Source organism: Colias eurytheme, chromosome 23, assembly GCF_061535395.1.
Source record: "Colias eurytheme isolate Ceu_HAF_F1 chromosome 23, ilColEury1 Martin Lab GWU primary, whole genome shotgun sequence".
In the NCBI taxonomy this organism is placed as follows: Eukaryota; Metazoa; Arthropoda; class Insecta; order Lepidoptera; family Pieridae; genus Colias; species Colias eurytheme.
The window spans coordinates 626,576-643,567 of record NC_143002.1 but is presented as its reverse complement, the minus strand read 5'-3'; the positions used below and the strand labels follow the sequence as shown (position 1 = coordinate 643,567).

The following is a 16,992-nucleotide window of genomic DNA, read 5'->3' as shown; positions in this document are numbered from 1 at the left end:
TTATAACCTTGTGATAAATTAATTAAAATTTATTGTGACTAATAGATGTTGCAAAAATAGTCAGAGGTAACGCCATAAAGTCAGTGAAATTCTTAAAATAAACAAAATTTCCAAATACATTATTTTTTTATTTATATTTAAAAAAGCACGACCTGATCCTTACCTTCGAAAGTCAAGATACGTCATATAGACAGAAGTGCGCTAATTTTGTAAATATTATGAACTCACCTCTCCATTTCCTACGTTTATAGCCAAATAAATATCACCAAATGATCCACCACCAATTTTTTGTGTAATTTTGTATTTTCTAGACACTGTTTGGTCAGCTGTGCCCAGTCCAGACATAAAATATGACATTTTTAATATTTTGTTTATTTTCTTCAAAAATAAATAATACAACAGCACTGAGGCGATACATATAAACACTAATAAAATATTTGATTTTAACGGGTAAACATTTCTGTAGTTATTTTAATTCAATTTCTATAATGTTTGTTTATAAATGGAAAAATAAATAAAATATTACTACTCCGTGTAAATAGTGCTTTTCAAATCCATTCATATTATTTGAATGTTGAATGTTGATGGTTGTCACTTGTCATGTATTGTCACTTGTCAGTCTGACAATATTTTGATAAGCTCAGAGCAATAAAATTGATAAGGGTATTTTATCCGAGTGTTAACCACTTAAAAAAAAATAAAGAAACATTTATTTTATTCCAAAATTAAGAATAAATAAAATTAAAACAAAATAATACGATTGAGACGATACAACACGAGGCAGGCAGGCCTACACTCCAAAGAAATTGCATAATTAGACAGTAGACACTCGTTTTCAGTGGCCCCGACTGTATTTCGAACTAGTGAAGCGGTCGCGACAATACCACAATATTAGTTACGTTCATAAATTGAATATCAAAGTTTATTTAAAAAAAGACCGAGTGCACACGTATCAATGAAGTGAAACTTCTTTGTCGAGATTCAAAGATATCTACCAAAATCGTCAGAATGACGTGACATGACTTCGTTCTACTTCATTTATATATTATTCAAGTTATTAATTGACTTGCAGATACATTTTTACAATTAACTTATTGCTACGATCAATATTTTTAAGTTCTTATATAAACAATAACACTGGTCTAAAAAAAAATTCTTGCGGTTCACAGACCTATAGTTTTTTATTGATATTCTAGCGGTCCGCCCCGGCTTCGCCCGTGGTACCTACATGTTTAAACTATCCTATCTCTCAAGTTGGATCGAACTGCACATGGTGTGCGAATTGTATTATAATCGGTTAAGTGGTTTAGGAGTCCATTGGGGACAAACAAGGGACAAACATTGTGACACGAGATTTATATATTATATTAAGATTAAGATAGATGTTGCGTTCCTTCTTATTAAATTCAAGGAGAACATGGAACAGACAGAATAATATGGCGTTAGTGCAAGTAAGACTAACAAACAATAGACACAAATTCGCTTTTGGTAAAAATACCTAAATATTAAAATGAATGGGAAGGATTTAAATAAAACAAACAGATTAATCTATAATATTCATATATTTCGTTACATTATAATAGGTTCGACTTTGATCTTACAGAAACAATACAAGGCCTTTTATAATAAAGACTACAGGCTTACTTACACTTAACAAAAATACTAACATACATAAAATAATAATAAAAAAGTCAAATGCATAGATATGGAATTTTGTATAACGGTTTTTTCAAGCTGCTAAAATTTTACCAATTCGCTTGAAAGTTTCTGATTTAATCTAGTATATAAATAAAAATTAAATTCGTAATTTTACATCATACGCCAGTGGTAACAGTTGTAAATTTAACTAATAACTTAATAAGTAATATTAACAGCAAAAAAGCGCTTGCACGGTATCAAAAATTTTTAAATACACAAAAAACGTATAACATTATAAAATGAAATTAAGAAGTTAAAAAATTATTATTATATTTAAATGTAATATTGCATATAATATGTTCTATTCGCGCCTTGTAAAAATGGGCAGTGAAATTGCAATATTGTCTACTGGCAACATACGTTCAACAAATGACGTTTGACTTTGACATTTCAACAGATAACCTAAACTTTTGAAAATAGAATACGGTCCGTTCTATGTTCTATGTTGGTTCTACGAATACGATGACAGTTTTTTATAGTGAAACTTCTTTAGGCGCGTTGAGAGTAAAATTTCAAGGTCGCGTCATGGCAATACAGTCACGTCATGGAGTAAAGCGACGATTTTGGTTTTTTTATCTCTAGATCTTGCCAAAGAAGTTTCACTTGACAGTTTTTATTACTTTTTTCTTTATTTAAGGCGCAGGCATGCACTGTAGACGTTCGAAGGCTGCTTTCTCCAAGGCTTCGCGGTGGTCCGGGTGAGCGATCTTGATCAGTTCATATGCTCTTTGGCGTAATGTTTTGCCGAATAAGTAGGCTATACCCTGCTCGGTGACCACGTAGTGCACGTGGGCACGGGTTGTCACAACTCCGGCACCTGGTTTGAAAATATTTTGTTAAATTGTTTATAACAAAATTATTCATTAAGATGAATCTCTTGGCATGATGTTATGCCAAGTCATAACTTATGACTTATCAAGCATTGTCTATGGTGAAAAGAGAAAGAAATATTATCTTTTGTTAATGATATTATTAGTAAAAACTAAAAAGGTGTGTAGTAGATTATGAATATAGTATATTCTTTAAGCGCATTGAGAGTAAAATTTCAAGGTCACATCATGGAGTAAAGCGACGATTTTGGTATCTTTGAATCTTGCCAATATAGTTTCACTTCTGACACGTGTGCTCGGCATTTACGCTCTTTTTAAACTTATATTTAAAAATCCATAAAACACTCAATATCAGTATCTTATTGACGATTATTGGCGAAATTTATGGGCAGAAAATAATTTTTTATTTGCTAAATTTATGTTGTTGTTTATTTAACGAGTTTTTCACTCACCAACTTTAAGCGTAGGCACAATCTTACTCTCCCCCTTCTTAGTAGCGGACACAATAGCAATGATCGGCTTCCCGCGTCCGTCCAGCGACTCGGCCGCGCCGCGAATGAAGTCCACTTGCCCACCGAAACCAGAGTACATGCGGGTACCTGGCAAAAACAAGATAGATAGAATTCTTTTATTCGTGGTTATAAAAGTTTTTTTTTGACGTGACAACGTCTTATAATTCGATAAAGCCGGCTGCACGCACGAAAAAACAGGACTCATGCGGCGTTACCTCGCTCTGAGGCATTCCATGTGAGGCTTGAAGTGCGAGCGAGAGCGCGGAACGAGCGACAAAGAAGCACAAGACGGTGTCACGTTTAACTATCGTCAGTAAACCGACTTTACAGACAATCAATTTTTTACCTATAATAATGAACCTAACTAGTATCATTATTGAAAATTACGATCTAGCCATGCTATTATAGTATGTAATATAGTAGGCTAATTTGTAATCTATACTAATATTATAAAGCTGAAGAGTGTGTTTGTTTGAACGCGCTAATCTCAGGAACTATTTGTCCGATTTGAAAAATTAAGAATTATTTTTTCAACGTATTTTTCCAGGATAAAAAGTATCCCATTTTATGCCCAGGATAATAAGGTTTAATTATACCAAGTGTCATCGAAATCGAATCGTAAGTTTTCACGTGATGCCTGAACATACAGACAGACAGACAAAAAATTTTTTAATCACATATTTGGGTTTGGTATCGATCCTGCTATTTATTTTTTCAATATTTTCAATGTACAGAATTGACCCTTTTACAGATTTATTATATGTATAAATTATGTAAGTATGCAAAATAAATAAGCAAGTCTTACCAATAGAGTCGGCACACACTTGGCCGGTGATGTCAACTTCGATACACGAGTTGATAGCAGTCATGGTGGGCAGTTGAGACACAATGTGCGTGTTGTTCACGTAGTCTATTTCTAACATTTCTGCAGAAAAGAGATAAAAATAAATTAAGTTTTTTCGATTTTTTTTTTAATTTTTACACTAAATCTATACTAATATTATAAAGCTGAAGAGTTTGTTTGTTTGAACGCGCTAATCTCAGGAACTATTGGTCCGATTTGAAAAATTCTTTCGATGTTACATAGCTCATTTATCGAGGAAGGCTATAGGCTATATATCATCACGCTAAGACCAACACGAGCGGAGCAATGCGGGTTAAACCGTGGAGCACAACTAGTATTAGATATGCAATAAATACGAAAATTCGTATTCGCTGAACATAATCACATATTATATTCGTAAAAATTATTTATGCAAGACGGAACGCATCATATAGTTGCTTTTTTTTAGAAAATTCGGTTAAAAATAAAAAATATCTCACCAATGAAGGGGTTGTTATCAACAAAGTCGTATAGCTCCCTGTTGCCAACCAAGAAACTGCCTACAATACGGCCTCTGTGGGTTTTCTTCCTGCAAATACATAAAAAATATAATTTTTAATACAGCGCTATATAGGTTTACAAACATACACACAATCACAATGTAAAAAGTTGTATGAATTAAAATTAAAAAATAATTCGACATTTTTAAAGCGTGCTTCGTGTTTTTTCAATCCGAAAATTTTAATTTTTCTCTAAAACTAATTTAAAAGTAGTATATTTTTCTCTTAAATTAAAATTATTATTTACTGCAAATTATTTTTAACCTTTGTGTGGTAAATACATATGTAATGACGGTTCGAAAGTGCTTCTAAAAGAAGTCTAATTGAATAAATAAATGTTTGAGTTTGAGTTTAAATAGGCCGACAATTTTTTGGATTTTTTTCTTTAAATACATTTTTTTTGTCAAAAAACCTGATCTAAAATAAATCAATTAAATAAAGGAATCAATGACGTCACTAACTTGTTATTGGTGACGCAGCCCCTTTTCACAAGATCGACGACGCCAACACTGAACATCTCCGAGTGAATACCCAAGTCTTTGTGGTTCTTGAGAGATGATAACACAGCATCCGGGATGTTGCCGATACCTGATAATAAATAATTATATTATTAACCAATTGAATTAAAATTGTATTCAGTTATAATATAAATAAATAACTGAATAAAATTTATATTGTCTACAGTCTCCACCATTGATGCCAGAATACCGATTTTGACAAATTAACACAAAGCATGGGAAAATAAATAAAAAAATCGCTGAATATTAACAAATTGAATAATATTTTTACTACCAAACCACAGTTTCAAAAGTAGCTGTTATAAATATGAAAACTGTTTGGGAATATTTTGCGACTTTCTCAAGGCATTTGACTGTGTAGAACCAACTCTATCGTGTAATCTTAATACATATGGAATTAAAAGTTTAGCTCGTATCCGGATAGTTTCATGCTTTCAGAATTGAATACTTTATTTACTTTACATTATTGTAAATAAGGAAATATTTTACAGGACGTCGATTAACATTGGTGTTCCACAGGGATGTATTTTAGGTCACGGTAATGTGGTATAATACTAATAAGATATTAAACATCTAACCGACGTAGGAAAATGTAAAACCTGTAGATTTTCCTTGGTATACAATAATGGTAATATTAATAACGAAAATGATGATAAATTCACACTATACAGATACAACCAGTAGGGATGCTTCATAGAACATGTTCGAAATGGCACACACACAAGCAAGAATCGTAAGGGTATTCTTGTATCTGTCAATACAGGGTGTCCCACTATTGGTACTAAGCGCGAAGGAACTTGTAGTTTTGCATACACTGATCACGTAAAAAATACTTTTAAAAAAAATTACGTCCAAAATTTTTTGCTAAATTTTTCCTGAAAATCCATGTTTACTTCTCTAGCTTCGCGCAGCCGGCATATACCGCTTCTCTAATATGAGCATTTTATCTATGAATACATAATCTTAAACGATAGCTCACGTGCTGGTGGCAAAGTTGGGCGGCTCGCTTGTTATGGGTGTACACATAGAGTTTTAAGAATTCATCTATTTGAAAAAAAAATGCGTCTGGAATTTTTTAATTATTTTTTACGTACTCAGCGTATGCAAAACTATAACCTCCTTCGAGCTTAGTATACCAACAGTGGGACACCCTGTATAATACCCTTACGATTCTCGTAAACATGCTTGCTTGTGTGCGTGAGCCATTTCGAACGTGTTGTATGTAGTTTCCCTACCGGTTGTATCTGTATATTGTGATAAAGTTGAAAGTTATAAAGTGATTCTGATAATTTCGATTATGACGATAATCTGATGATAATAATGTTAATGTCATGATAATACTTCAGACTGACATTGGAGTTAATAATGACAATTGATACTTTTGATACTGAAATTATATTTCAAAGTGACGACAATAACACTGTTTCTGTATCGGTCTTGACTGGCCGGTTGGCTAAGTTGGTAGTGGGCCTGCCTTCCAAGCCAGAGGTCGTGGGTTCGATCCCCACCCGGGGCAAATATTTGTGTGATGAACATAGATGCCCTGTGTCTGGGTGTTAATTATCTATATAAGTAATTATTTAAAATTATAAATGTATGTTTATCAGCCATCTGGTTTCCATAACACAAGCCAAAGCTTAGTATGTAACTACTCACTAGTAACAAATTTTTATATTGTTATAGCACTAGTATATAACTACGTATGAATTACTTATTCATATTCTTGTTATTTATTTGGTGCCATCGCGCGAGTAGGATAAAGTATCCAATAATACTCACCCATCTGCAGCGTAGCCCCATCTTCCACCAGGTTATCCCCAATAAGCTGTCCGATCTTCGTCTCTTCAGCACTTGGTGGCTTTCCGCCATGTTCTGGTAGAGGAGTGTTATCCACTACAGCATAGTCCACGTGCGATACATGGATGATTGCATCACCGAAAGTACGAGGCATGTGTGTATTGATTTGTGCTGGTGGGATAGAAATAATAAATATCCATTTATAAAGAATAGAAAAAATTCGATCACGAGGCGGGACTCGAACCCGCATCCTTTCGCGCCATTCCGGGGCGGATGCCTGACCAACTCAGTCAGTCTTGACCCGCCAGAGCGATCGAATTTATTCTATTCTCGGTTTAATGTGTCTAAGGGACACACCGCGCGCCATCTATTATTATATATTATATATTAACAACCATCTCAACCAATATGAAACACTTTTCAGTGAATACAATATTGTAACGATGGAACACGACCTTTTTTGTTGAAATTGATATTTTTTGTTTTATGGCATTCAAAATGATTTATAAATATAAATTTATAAAGAATAGAAAAATAAATTTATATTTATAAAGCCTAAGTATAACGCATTTTGAATGCCATAAAACCAAAAATATCAATTTCAATAAATATCCAATTTATTAAACTTCTCATGATGTATTTGAACTTTTGATATTTCTCGTTCAATTAGTTTACGACCAAATATCAGTCACAATATATAGACTTTGGATTAATAAATTATTTTAACCAACTATAAATGAATAAGATCAGTACATTTATAACAAAACTGGTTCCATGTAACTAAATTCTCCCAATCACCTTGTCCTAGTTAACAGAATTTAAGGGTTTACAATTCTAGCACATCTTGGTACAAATATATTTTTTTTTTAATCACACACTGAAAAACTATAAGCCAACACTTAAAGTTGTGTTTTGACTTACCAATAATAGTTTTGGAATTAACGAGAGCGGATCTAACGCAGTCGACAGAGGTACCCAAGCTGCAGTAGCCGTGCTGGTCTGGGGGTGATACCTAACACAAAATATCTTAATCAAAAATTGGTTTTTTGTAAAGTAGGTTTACGATCGAGATGTTTACGTGATAACGTCTTATTGGTGGCAGCGCTCGAGATGAGACGGGAGATCGGTCCGTCTCTCTCTCGTTATACCTGCGATCGCGCTCGTGAGGTTTTGGTGTGACACAAGTTTCTGGACATGTCACCCGACTAAAACGATTTTAAAAACGTTATCACGTCAAGAATAATATCATCATCTATGTCACAAATATATACATTTATAGTTCTTCTCGGTATCGTATTCTACCCTATTTGCTTAAAGTGTCTATTTAACTGATGTAACCTCATAGAAACGGGGAGTATTTTAGGTTACTACAGGGCCTTCATTACAATTTAAGAATAGAGAGATAGAAAGCATTTATTGTAGTACCATTCTGTTCAGTTGAAAAATAAAACAAACAACTGTTGAACGAAAAATAAAAATAAAGTAACTAAAATGTAACTAATACACGTGGTACAGAAAGAGATATCTCTCAGCATATTATGCTGCATCTGCACAACTAGACATTTAATGCTGCTGCTTCTACTAACATTAAAACCACAGAATACATAATATGTAGTAGCTAAACGCTAATTAAAACGCTACTACCGAGAATGACAGAACACAATAATTTCTACAAAAAAAGAAAACAACAAAAGAGTATCTCATAAATTACCTGGATAACAGCAATGTCAGGCTGAATGATCTTCCTGTGGAACAGCTTGGGGATATCTTGCAGGAAGATGGGGATAGCATCAGATCTGCCTTCCGCTACTGATTTTCTTACGTTAGCCGCCATGAATAGCGATACCGATCTGTGAGATACAGAAGTAAATATGTAAAGTATCTCATGTAAGTGACATATATTATGATGAGAAGCTGCTTCTAGAAGTAATCTTATTGAATAAATAAATGTTTAAGTTGAGTAGTAACTAAGTGGGTGTATAGCATTGATAAATATTATGTAGAACTATGCTCCCCAAGCCAAAATTCCCATCTCATGTTTTACTAGATGAATTAAGCTATGTTTTGGTATAAAACTAACATACTTGTTAAAACATTTATTAGTTAAGTATTTTTTGCAAGCATTTTGATATACAAAATCTTCGTTTCGTTCGAATTCCAATTCGAGAACTAGCATTGACTCAATATTATAGATACCATCGCTTAAATTCTGGTATATACCAGTTACATCGTGAGCATTTCCATTAAAGCCACAACACTAGCAAGAATCGCGATGTAGATCTTTTACAGTAACTACGTCGATATGTGAGCTATTTTTAAGCGTCCTGGGTCCTTTTAAGCATACATAATATAATATAGACAAGGTAATTTCTCAAATGAACCAGTAAGCTTCTCAATTCCCAACACATCTATCAATTCAGAGATCTTCCATAATTCCCTTGCTGATTGCACAATAATACAAGAATTGGCATATTTGAGATCGAGTGGAATGTCAAATGGACGTTATCAATTATCAGATATTCCTTATCAATTATCACTTTACCACTGTTGGCACGCGATATTGGTAATCCCCTATAAAGTTATGTAAAGCAGGTTTATTGAAACTTTGACATTCCCTGGCGAGAAGGTCGATGCCGTTGGTCGATGCAATGTAAAAAAGAACGAATTGCATACAATTTTGAGGTGACGTTCTATACGCAAATATTGCTCCGAAAATTTTATCTCTTATTGAATAGCGTTCATATTTTTGGATGTTCATCGTTCGTTCTACCACGTTCAAAACAACTAATTGTAAATCTAAAAAGTGTCATTTGATTGTTAAGGTACTACCTGCGCAAATATTTAAATATTCTGGATAAGTAGATTTAGCATTTCAACTATGTGTTACTACTTACTTATACGTAGTTACGATGGAAATATAAAAAGCGTGTTAAAAAGATAAACGTCCTAGGTTACTGCCTAACTTGTCCACCTGCTCATATTAATTTTTTTTTAACCTACTGTCGTCTTATTATAGGATTGAAGTGATTATGATCTTCTAAGAGGCTAAGCTAATGGGAGTATAGGCTTCACACAGACAGTTACGCAAATATATTTTTTTTGTGTCTTGACAATACACGAATTCCTACGTGTACGGAATTTAACAGGTACATTAGCTATGCATATATTTTCAAAATCAAGTATTCCTATTGCTTATGTGTTATTCTGATGTATAATAACCTATATTTTTTTATTTATTTCAATAAATTAGATGGCATCAATTAACGTTAGTACATGACTTATAATATTATAATTACCACTTACATACAAATCTTTCCTCTTTATAATATTAGTATAGATGGGGTTTGGACTGTACAAACCTGAAGATATCTTTGCACTCCGGAGCCACGTATTTCGCCTCCATCTCCGTGTGCATGTGGACCACCTTAATGTCCTTCATGGAGCCCGCTTTACCCACGTCTGTCATTGCGTTGAGCAGGGGAACGGGGGTCGCCGCTGCGCCTTGCGCGAATACTGTTTGACCTGTAAAAGATGTCATGAAAAGTTAATTTTTGCAAGTATGTATGGTTCCTTTTTAACTAGCATTGATTCAAAATGTCTTTTCCGAGAAGAACCTACAAGAAACTCGATTGTATTAACATTATTCGTGCAATATTTAAACCTTCAATAATCCATAGGATTTTCTTCTTTTCTCCTTCTATTAAAATTTGACGTTTGTAAAGATACTAGTAGCTTGTTGCTCTTACACACAAACGGCTAAACATATGAACCTAGATGAAATTAGGAACATCTACATTATAGTTTGGATTAGCCCATAGGTTTAGTTCTTATACGCGAGTAAAAAGCCGCGCCTTGAAGCTGTATGTAATAAATGTACATATTATGTAGAAGTAAATGCTGTTTGTAATAATGTATGATCTATTATTAATTCATTTAATATCCGATTTCATTGCATCGAAGCATGAAGTAGTTAGAAGGTTGTGAACAAGTTTCAGGTAACATTACGATTTCGATATAAAAATGCATTTTTAATTACCTAATGGCGCAGTTTCATTAGTCGATAGGGCGCATGCGGGGTGCGAGAGATTTCTGGAACGCATGCCACAGGGCCAGCATTCGGGGAACCGTTTTCATTAGTCGATAGGGCCCGCATGCGGGGTGTAGGGAGAACCTCCATTTTACGTAAAACAATCATTATCTCGATAGATTTCCACGAGATTCAACATTTGCGAATCCGTAAAGCGATCAGCCATTTTGTGCAGCGTCTTTATAATCCAACAAGCACTCACGAATGAAATTGAATAATGAAAAAGTATTTGAGTTAAGACCCGCAAGCTGTACCGACCTTGACCGATGAATTTCATTGGTCGATATCACGGTCGGTATTAAGCATGCGGGGAACTTGTTTTCATTGGTTGTTATCTCGCCTGCGGGGACTCCCCGTATGCTGTATACCGAACGAGTTAACGACTAATGAAACGGCGCCATAATTAGTGGGTACTATTTAAACAAAATATAAAACGTAAATTTTTCTTCAACAGATATCGTAGCTTATTTTTTTATTAAAAACCAAATACTAGCTGAAGAACTTTCCAGTTTCCACTTTCGCGAATTGCGATGCAAAATTGATAACATCATCTTCATCCAAAATTAGATTCGGATTTGGAGCACATGGCATTCTATCGATCACTTATATTGTATTCTGAGTTCGCAACATAGTAGCGCTTATAAACAAGTCGGGTTTTAAAATAGGTGAATGTAGCGGCTAGGTCATAGCGGACTTGTGAACTTTGTACCGCCCTATGAACATTATTTACGAGACTTTAAGCACCAAAAAACCTTTAGATTTAACCATTCTTGAGTTATAAGTGGTATAAGTTGGTTGATTATAATACAATATGCGAGCAAATTGGCCCAAATTATAAGTGTTCAAATGAACAGAAGCCGCGTGCGAAACCAGTGACGCCAATAACATCGACACAAACATTATTTAATTACATCACTTGCGTCAAACGAGATAACAGAATAAACTGATTTCAAAGGCCAATATACTTTATATTCTTACTCTATCGCGAATGACCTATGGGTGTGTCGGCTCTTAACCTTATTATTATTGCAATTACATTGCTGTAATGAACCATTACTTATTTTTTTCCTCGAAGTAATAACGTTTATTCTTATATCTTTTTATGGTGCTTGGATAAGACGATAATTTTTACGATGCCTTGTTTTATTTAATATGTAGTATGCACTATGCATTCGGCATCTTATCTACACTAATATACGTAGTATGTATATTATTATTAGTCTGTGCTAATATTATAAAGAGGAAAACTTTGTTTGTTTGATTGTAATGAATAGGCTCATAAACTGGACCGATTTTGATGAAATTTGGCACAGATAATCTTTAGACCCTGAGAAAGAACATAGGCTACCTTTTATTGCGAAATATGTACCACGGGCGAAGCCGGGGCGGACCGCTAGTATAATATATTGACTTAATTAAATAACAATATTAATTAGATAGTGAAGTTTTCAAATAATTAAGTCTAACCGGTGTTTTGTATTCCAATATCCAAATGCATTAAAAGACAAATATACTTAATGCAAATATTCACAAAATTCAGAGGTAAATGACCGCATTTAAGCCCGTGTCGTACATTTAAACAAGTATGTGGGTAGGTAGGTATATAAATTACTTTTTATTTGCGATACGTAGGTATAAGAGTTTATTTTGAATTAGCATTATAAAAGCCGGTTGTGGCTTCGTTTTGGTTCTTAAAATATAATATAGGTATACTTAGATGTAATACCTACCTATGTAAGAAATCTAAAAAAAACAGTTTATTTCATGAGTAGGATATTTGAATATCCGTGGTTGATATAATTTTATCACGCTGCACGCATCTCAAGTGATAATACTCTCGATCTAAATATAAACCTCGTAAACACACTCCGGACTAGCAACATAATAATCTTATCTCCAATGAATGTACAAAACATAATTTAGTTGCCAATAATACCTATAATGAATATTATCAACGACTCAATATAATTTATATATACGTATACCTACGTTCCGTATATACGCAAAAAGCAGAAGCCAGAACTGATAAACTTTTATAAAATAAATAAATATTTAAAGCAAATAATTTTATGTACATCACAGAGAAGGATGGAATTCGGGTGTGGAAGAAAATTTTAGTTATTTTTTTTATTAATAAAGTTAAGTCTCCAACATATTATACACTACAAGTATTTTTGGCAAGTTTTCGGTTAAGTAGGTAGGTATTTCACAATATTACATTATGTTGTTATTCACAAACAAAACAATCCTAAAGTTTTTATAATGTTATTGAACTAGGTACCTACCTGCCGTAAATATTTTTACCTTATGTATATGTATGCACATGAACTGTAGTAACAATAATACATCTATAGACCCCAGTGTAATAAGTACCTATACTGCTAATACGATTTCCGTTAAGGTCACGAGGGATAGCCTCAACGATAAGTACCTATTACAAGTCTAGTGGTCACATTGTTTGGCTTATATCATCAATATACCTGCTAAGTTATTTTTGTGAAAAACACTTGGAACACAAAATTTATGAATTTATTTGCATAGTTATAATACCTACCTACCTAAACGTAGGTACCTAACAATGCAATCCTTACTCAATTAAATGTTTTATGAACTTTCATATGGATGCCAAAATTATTGTGAAAAAATTTTTTTCTGGTTATTGTATGTTACGAATGGTGACAAATTCAATTAGATAATCTTTATGTTACATTTAGGATTATTATCTACTTGTTTGTACACAGTCAACAGCTTGAGTAAACATCCTGTTTATTCAGCCAGAAATTTGAATGTTCAATATTTCACGAATTCTGTATTAAAACAAAATAAACAATAGTTCTAAGTATGTTACGTATTAAGAAAATTATCTATGCATTATAAATGTAATATCTATGAATATTATACATTAATGTTTTGTTGTTACATCGCTACAATATTAGTAACATTTATATCTGTATATTCATACAAAAACTCTTAGATAATCTGCATTTAACGGTGATCTAACAATGGTGTATTGGAAAGATTTCCACAAAATAATATGACTAGTTTATTAAGTTATTTTATAAGAGGAAAGGAGGCAGAAAGCGATATTCAGTATTCACAATTGATAACATTAATAAACTGAAATGTGAATAAAATGCTAAATTTGGCCCTATTCTCTGACAATCACAAGGTTGGCCAATTTATTCTTTGAACAAGGCAAACTGTTAAGCTATCTCATTGCATTATCACTGTGGTTGTAAACTTGTCGAGCTAAAGTTTTAAGCTATTGCATAGCTTCTATCGCGGGCCTTGAGCGCGGGGACCGAATCGAGAAATTCCGTTACGAAAAAACCTCACGCTCCTCATTCCGAGGGGCTCGGAGGTGTGGCTTGAAGGCATAGCATGCAATAGCTTTACCGCGGCAGTCCCCCGAGTGCCACACGTCTTTTTTTATTATTATAGAGGTAAAGGGAATCATGAAAATTGAAAATCCTTAAAAAGTGCCAAATTTTTATCATTTCTAATTCTTCTTTGTTTTTCATTCTACAACCAAACTAAGAACACTAAAAAAGCATAAATATCATATTTCTAATGTATAGAAAGGGAGAGATAGTGGCAAGCAACTTTGTTTTATACTATGTAGGGATCTACAATAATTTGAATCAAAAGAGAGAAATATAAACTAAATCACTCGCCTTCTGTTTGTATGAAAATTTGAAATATCAGGTTACTTCAAAAAAAAGCTTACCAAGTTACAAACTTAAACTAGTTAAAAGGGTATAGTTTAGTTGTATACATGAACAATAAACATCTAAAATACTATTAAAAATTTATGTGAATTATAAATACTTAAAATACATAAACCTAAACATTATCTATCTCAATAAATTCTTCATGCAGAATATAAAGATGTTTTATTTTGTGCAATACTGTCAATTTTAATTTGCATTCTAATTAATAATTCATTGTTATAGGTAGCTATTGATATGTACTACAAGGTCCAAGGTTCAATACAGCACAATTAACAACCCATATTAAACTGTTGTTAGATTCCTTATAGATTAATTTGTGCAGTAAGGCAAACTAAAATAGCATTTGTTGTTCATTTATGGTTCTTACTTGTATAAAAGGAAAGAAAAAGTCAAGAAATCAAAGAATTAAATAATCAGCTTGTAAATTGAATAACGAATAAGTAATAAAAGAAAATTACATCATGAGGAAAACAGCATTTAAATTTAAGGATGTTGTAATTTTATTTCTTTTAAACTTAGAAACGTGGCGTTAACCTCCTTAAATATGAGAAATTAATAACGTAGATTAGAGACATTAGAGTTATATGCATTAATAAGAAATTAAGGATTAAAATATCTACATTCAACGCCTTCACGCAATTTATTTTCTAAAACTGCTACGAATATAATTAATGACCGGATATGTTAACAAATTAAATAAGACAGAAGAAGGGAAACTGTATAAAAAAAAAACAAAAGAATAATACCAAGGTCGATTCTGCTGTTATTTAAATTTATACAACTTAACTTTATTATTAGCCGGTATACGTGACGTGTATGCGATAAAAATAATTCTTACCAGATTTTAAACATTTTTCGAACGCCTCCTTTGCGGTCACAAATTCAGGTTTCCTATCCAAAGGCTGGGACAATTCTTGTGTATACGTAAAATAACTACGATTATACTTCACAGATAACAATGACGTGCTTATTTTTCCAAATTTTATAGCCGATACATTAGGCACAAGCACTTTTCCTATCACAGACATTTTCACGTTTGAAAATTAGGATAACAATCGATGTGTTTGTAAAGTTATAGTGTAAAATAAATTAATTTTTAATTTTTATTTTGTTTCGGCACTTAACGATACGCGCGAGCGGACGCAACGCACGTTTTTAATGGTGGCAGTACACATTGGGCCAACGTGTTGGGCCAACGGGTTGGGCCAACGTGTAGAGAGCTACTTGGCGGTATGTTGGCTTCATTAGCCTAGTTGGCGCCAATATTGGCAGGCCAACCGAATGTTGTCGGTTTTTTGTGCACACATCAAAGGATCTTGGCGCGCTCCACAAACAGCGTTCACACGTTGGTGTCTTGTTCAGTTTGTTGTTACTCGTCAGCGGAGACAGTATCGTTGCGCGTCAATGAAATTTACGTTTAACCATGTTCCGATAGCGATGGCGGCGCCGAGGTTTTACAATTCGTAGAATTGTATCGACATGAAGGAATAATTTGGAATCCACGGCATGAACTACACAAAAATAAAACCATATGACTCAAAAAATTAGATGTTCTATTTTCTATTTATTATATTATTCTAGATGTTTTTCTTATCTCACTTTCATACAATGCGATAAAAAAATGAATATATTTATAAAATGATTAAAATAGTATTAAAAAGTTACTTGTTCTTAAAAATTAAATAACAATATACAATGAGCATGATTTTGATCAAATTGTGCTTTATTACATAAATAATATTATCATTTAATATAATAATATCTAAAATCTAATCTTTAAAGTTTCGTTTTATAGGTAGTTAAAATTAAATTAAATGTACCTAAAATGTACACATTTTAAACATTTGAAAAAATCTAAACATAATAGTTTTATTTATACAGATATAAAAAAAGGACAATAGAGATTGGAAAATGGTATCATCGCAGACGGCAGAGTACACTCATTGTTATTGATGCACATGTACGTAATAATTAAACGCACTGTATTTAAATAAATTGCCGCGGCTGCAAGAACTTCTACGGACTACGTCCATCTTTGAAGAGCCAATGCAGAATGATCAGTACGCCAATGTGTGAACAGGAATCTTGATATCCTTCATTTTTTCCCAACACGTTGGCCCAACGCCTTGGCCCCATGTGTACTGCCGCTATAAAACTAAAATTGACGCGACGGCAACGGCCGACGGGCATTGGACAAGCCGCAGGGGGCACCGGCCCCGCGGCCCGCTGCTACGCCCCGCGCGCCTTGCCCTTTTGTTCGTGTTGCCACATATTATATAAATTATGAAACATGTAAATAGGGAAAAAAATGTAAGACATTTTGTATAGAAATATAATTTGCTAAGTATAGAATATGTGTATAGATATCATAATATAATATTCTACACATTATTTGACAGTGAAGAATTTTTAGTATTCAAATTATGTAACACGTAT

At 33.3% G+C, this 16,992-nt stretch overlaps 1 protein-coding gene across 1 annotated transcript; it reads right to left on the bottom strand.

The window, feature by feature from the left end:
- Positions 1-1,861: 1,861 nt before the first annotated feature.
- LOC149898090 (succinyl-CoA:acetate/propanoyl-CoA:succinate CoA transferase) lies at positions 1,862-15,699 on the bottom strand. Its single transcript, XM_090115473.1, has 10 exons — positions 15,395-15,699; positions 10,098-10,260; positions 8,450-8,588; positions 7,660-7,750; positions 6,721-6,909; positions 4,885-5,011; positions 4,364-4,452; positions 3,846-3,965; positions 2,981-3,127; positions 1,862-2,515 (listed from the first exon to the last, which is right to left on the bottom strand). Exons 1-10 carry the CDS (start codon positions 15,582-15,584, stop codon positions 2,331-2,333), a joined length of 1,440 nt encoding a protein of 479 aa, XP_089971599.1. The 5' UTR covers positions 15,585-15,699; the 3' UTR covers positions 1,862-2,330.
- Positions 15,700-16,992: the final 1,293 nt, after the last annotated feature.

Bases quoted from the DNA above. Each gene is read 5' to 3' on its own strand.
- LOC149898090 (XM_090115473.1), bottom strand. From the start codon at position 15,584: ATGTCTGTGATAGGAAAAGTGCTTGTGCCTAATGTATCGGCTATAAAA. The intron at 7,751-8,449 runs GTAATTTATGAG...ATTTTGTGTTAG, and splicing joins CTGACATTGCTGTTATCCAG to GTATCACCCCCAGACCAGCA. The intron at 3,128-3,845 runs GTAAGACTTGCT...TGTTTTTGCCAG, and splicing joins AGTGTGTGCCGACTCTATTG to GTACCCGCATGTACTCTGGT.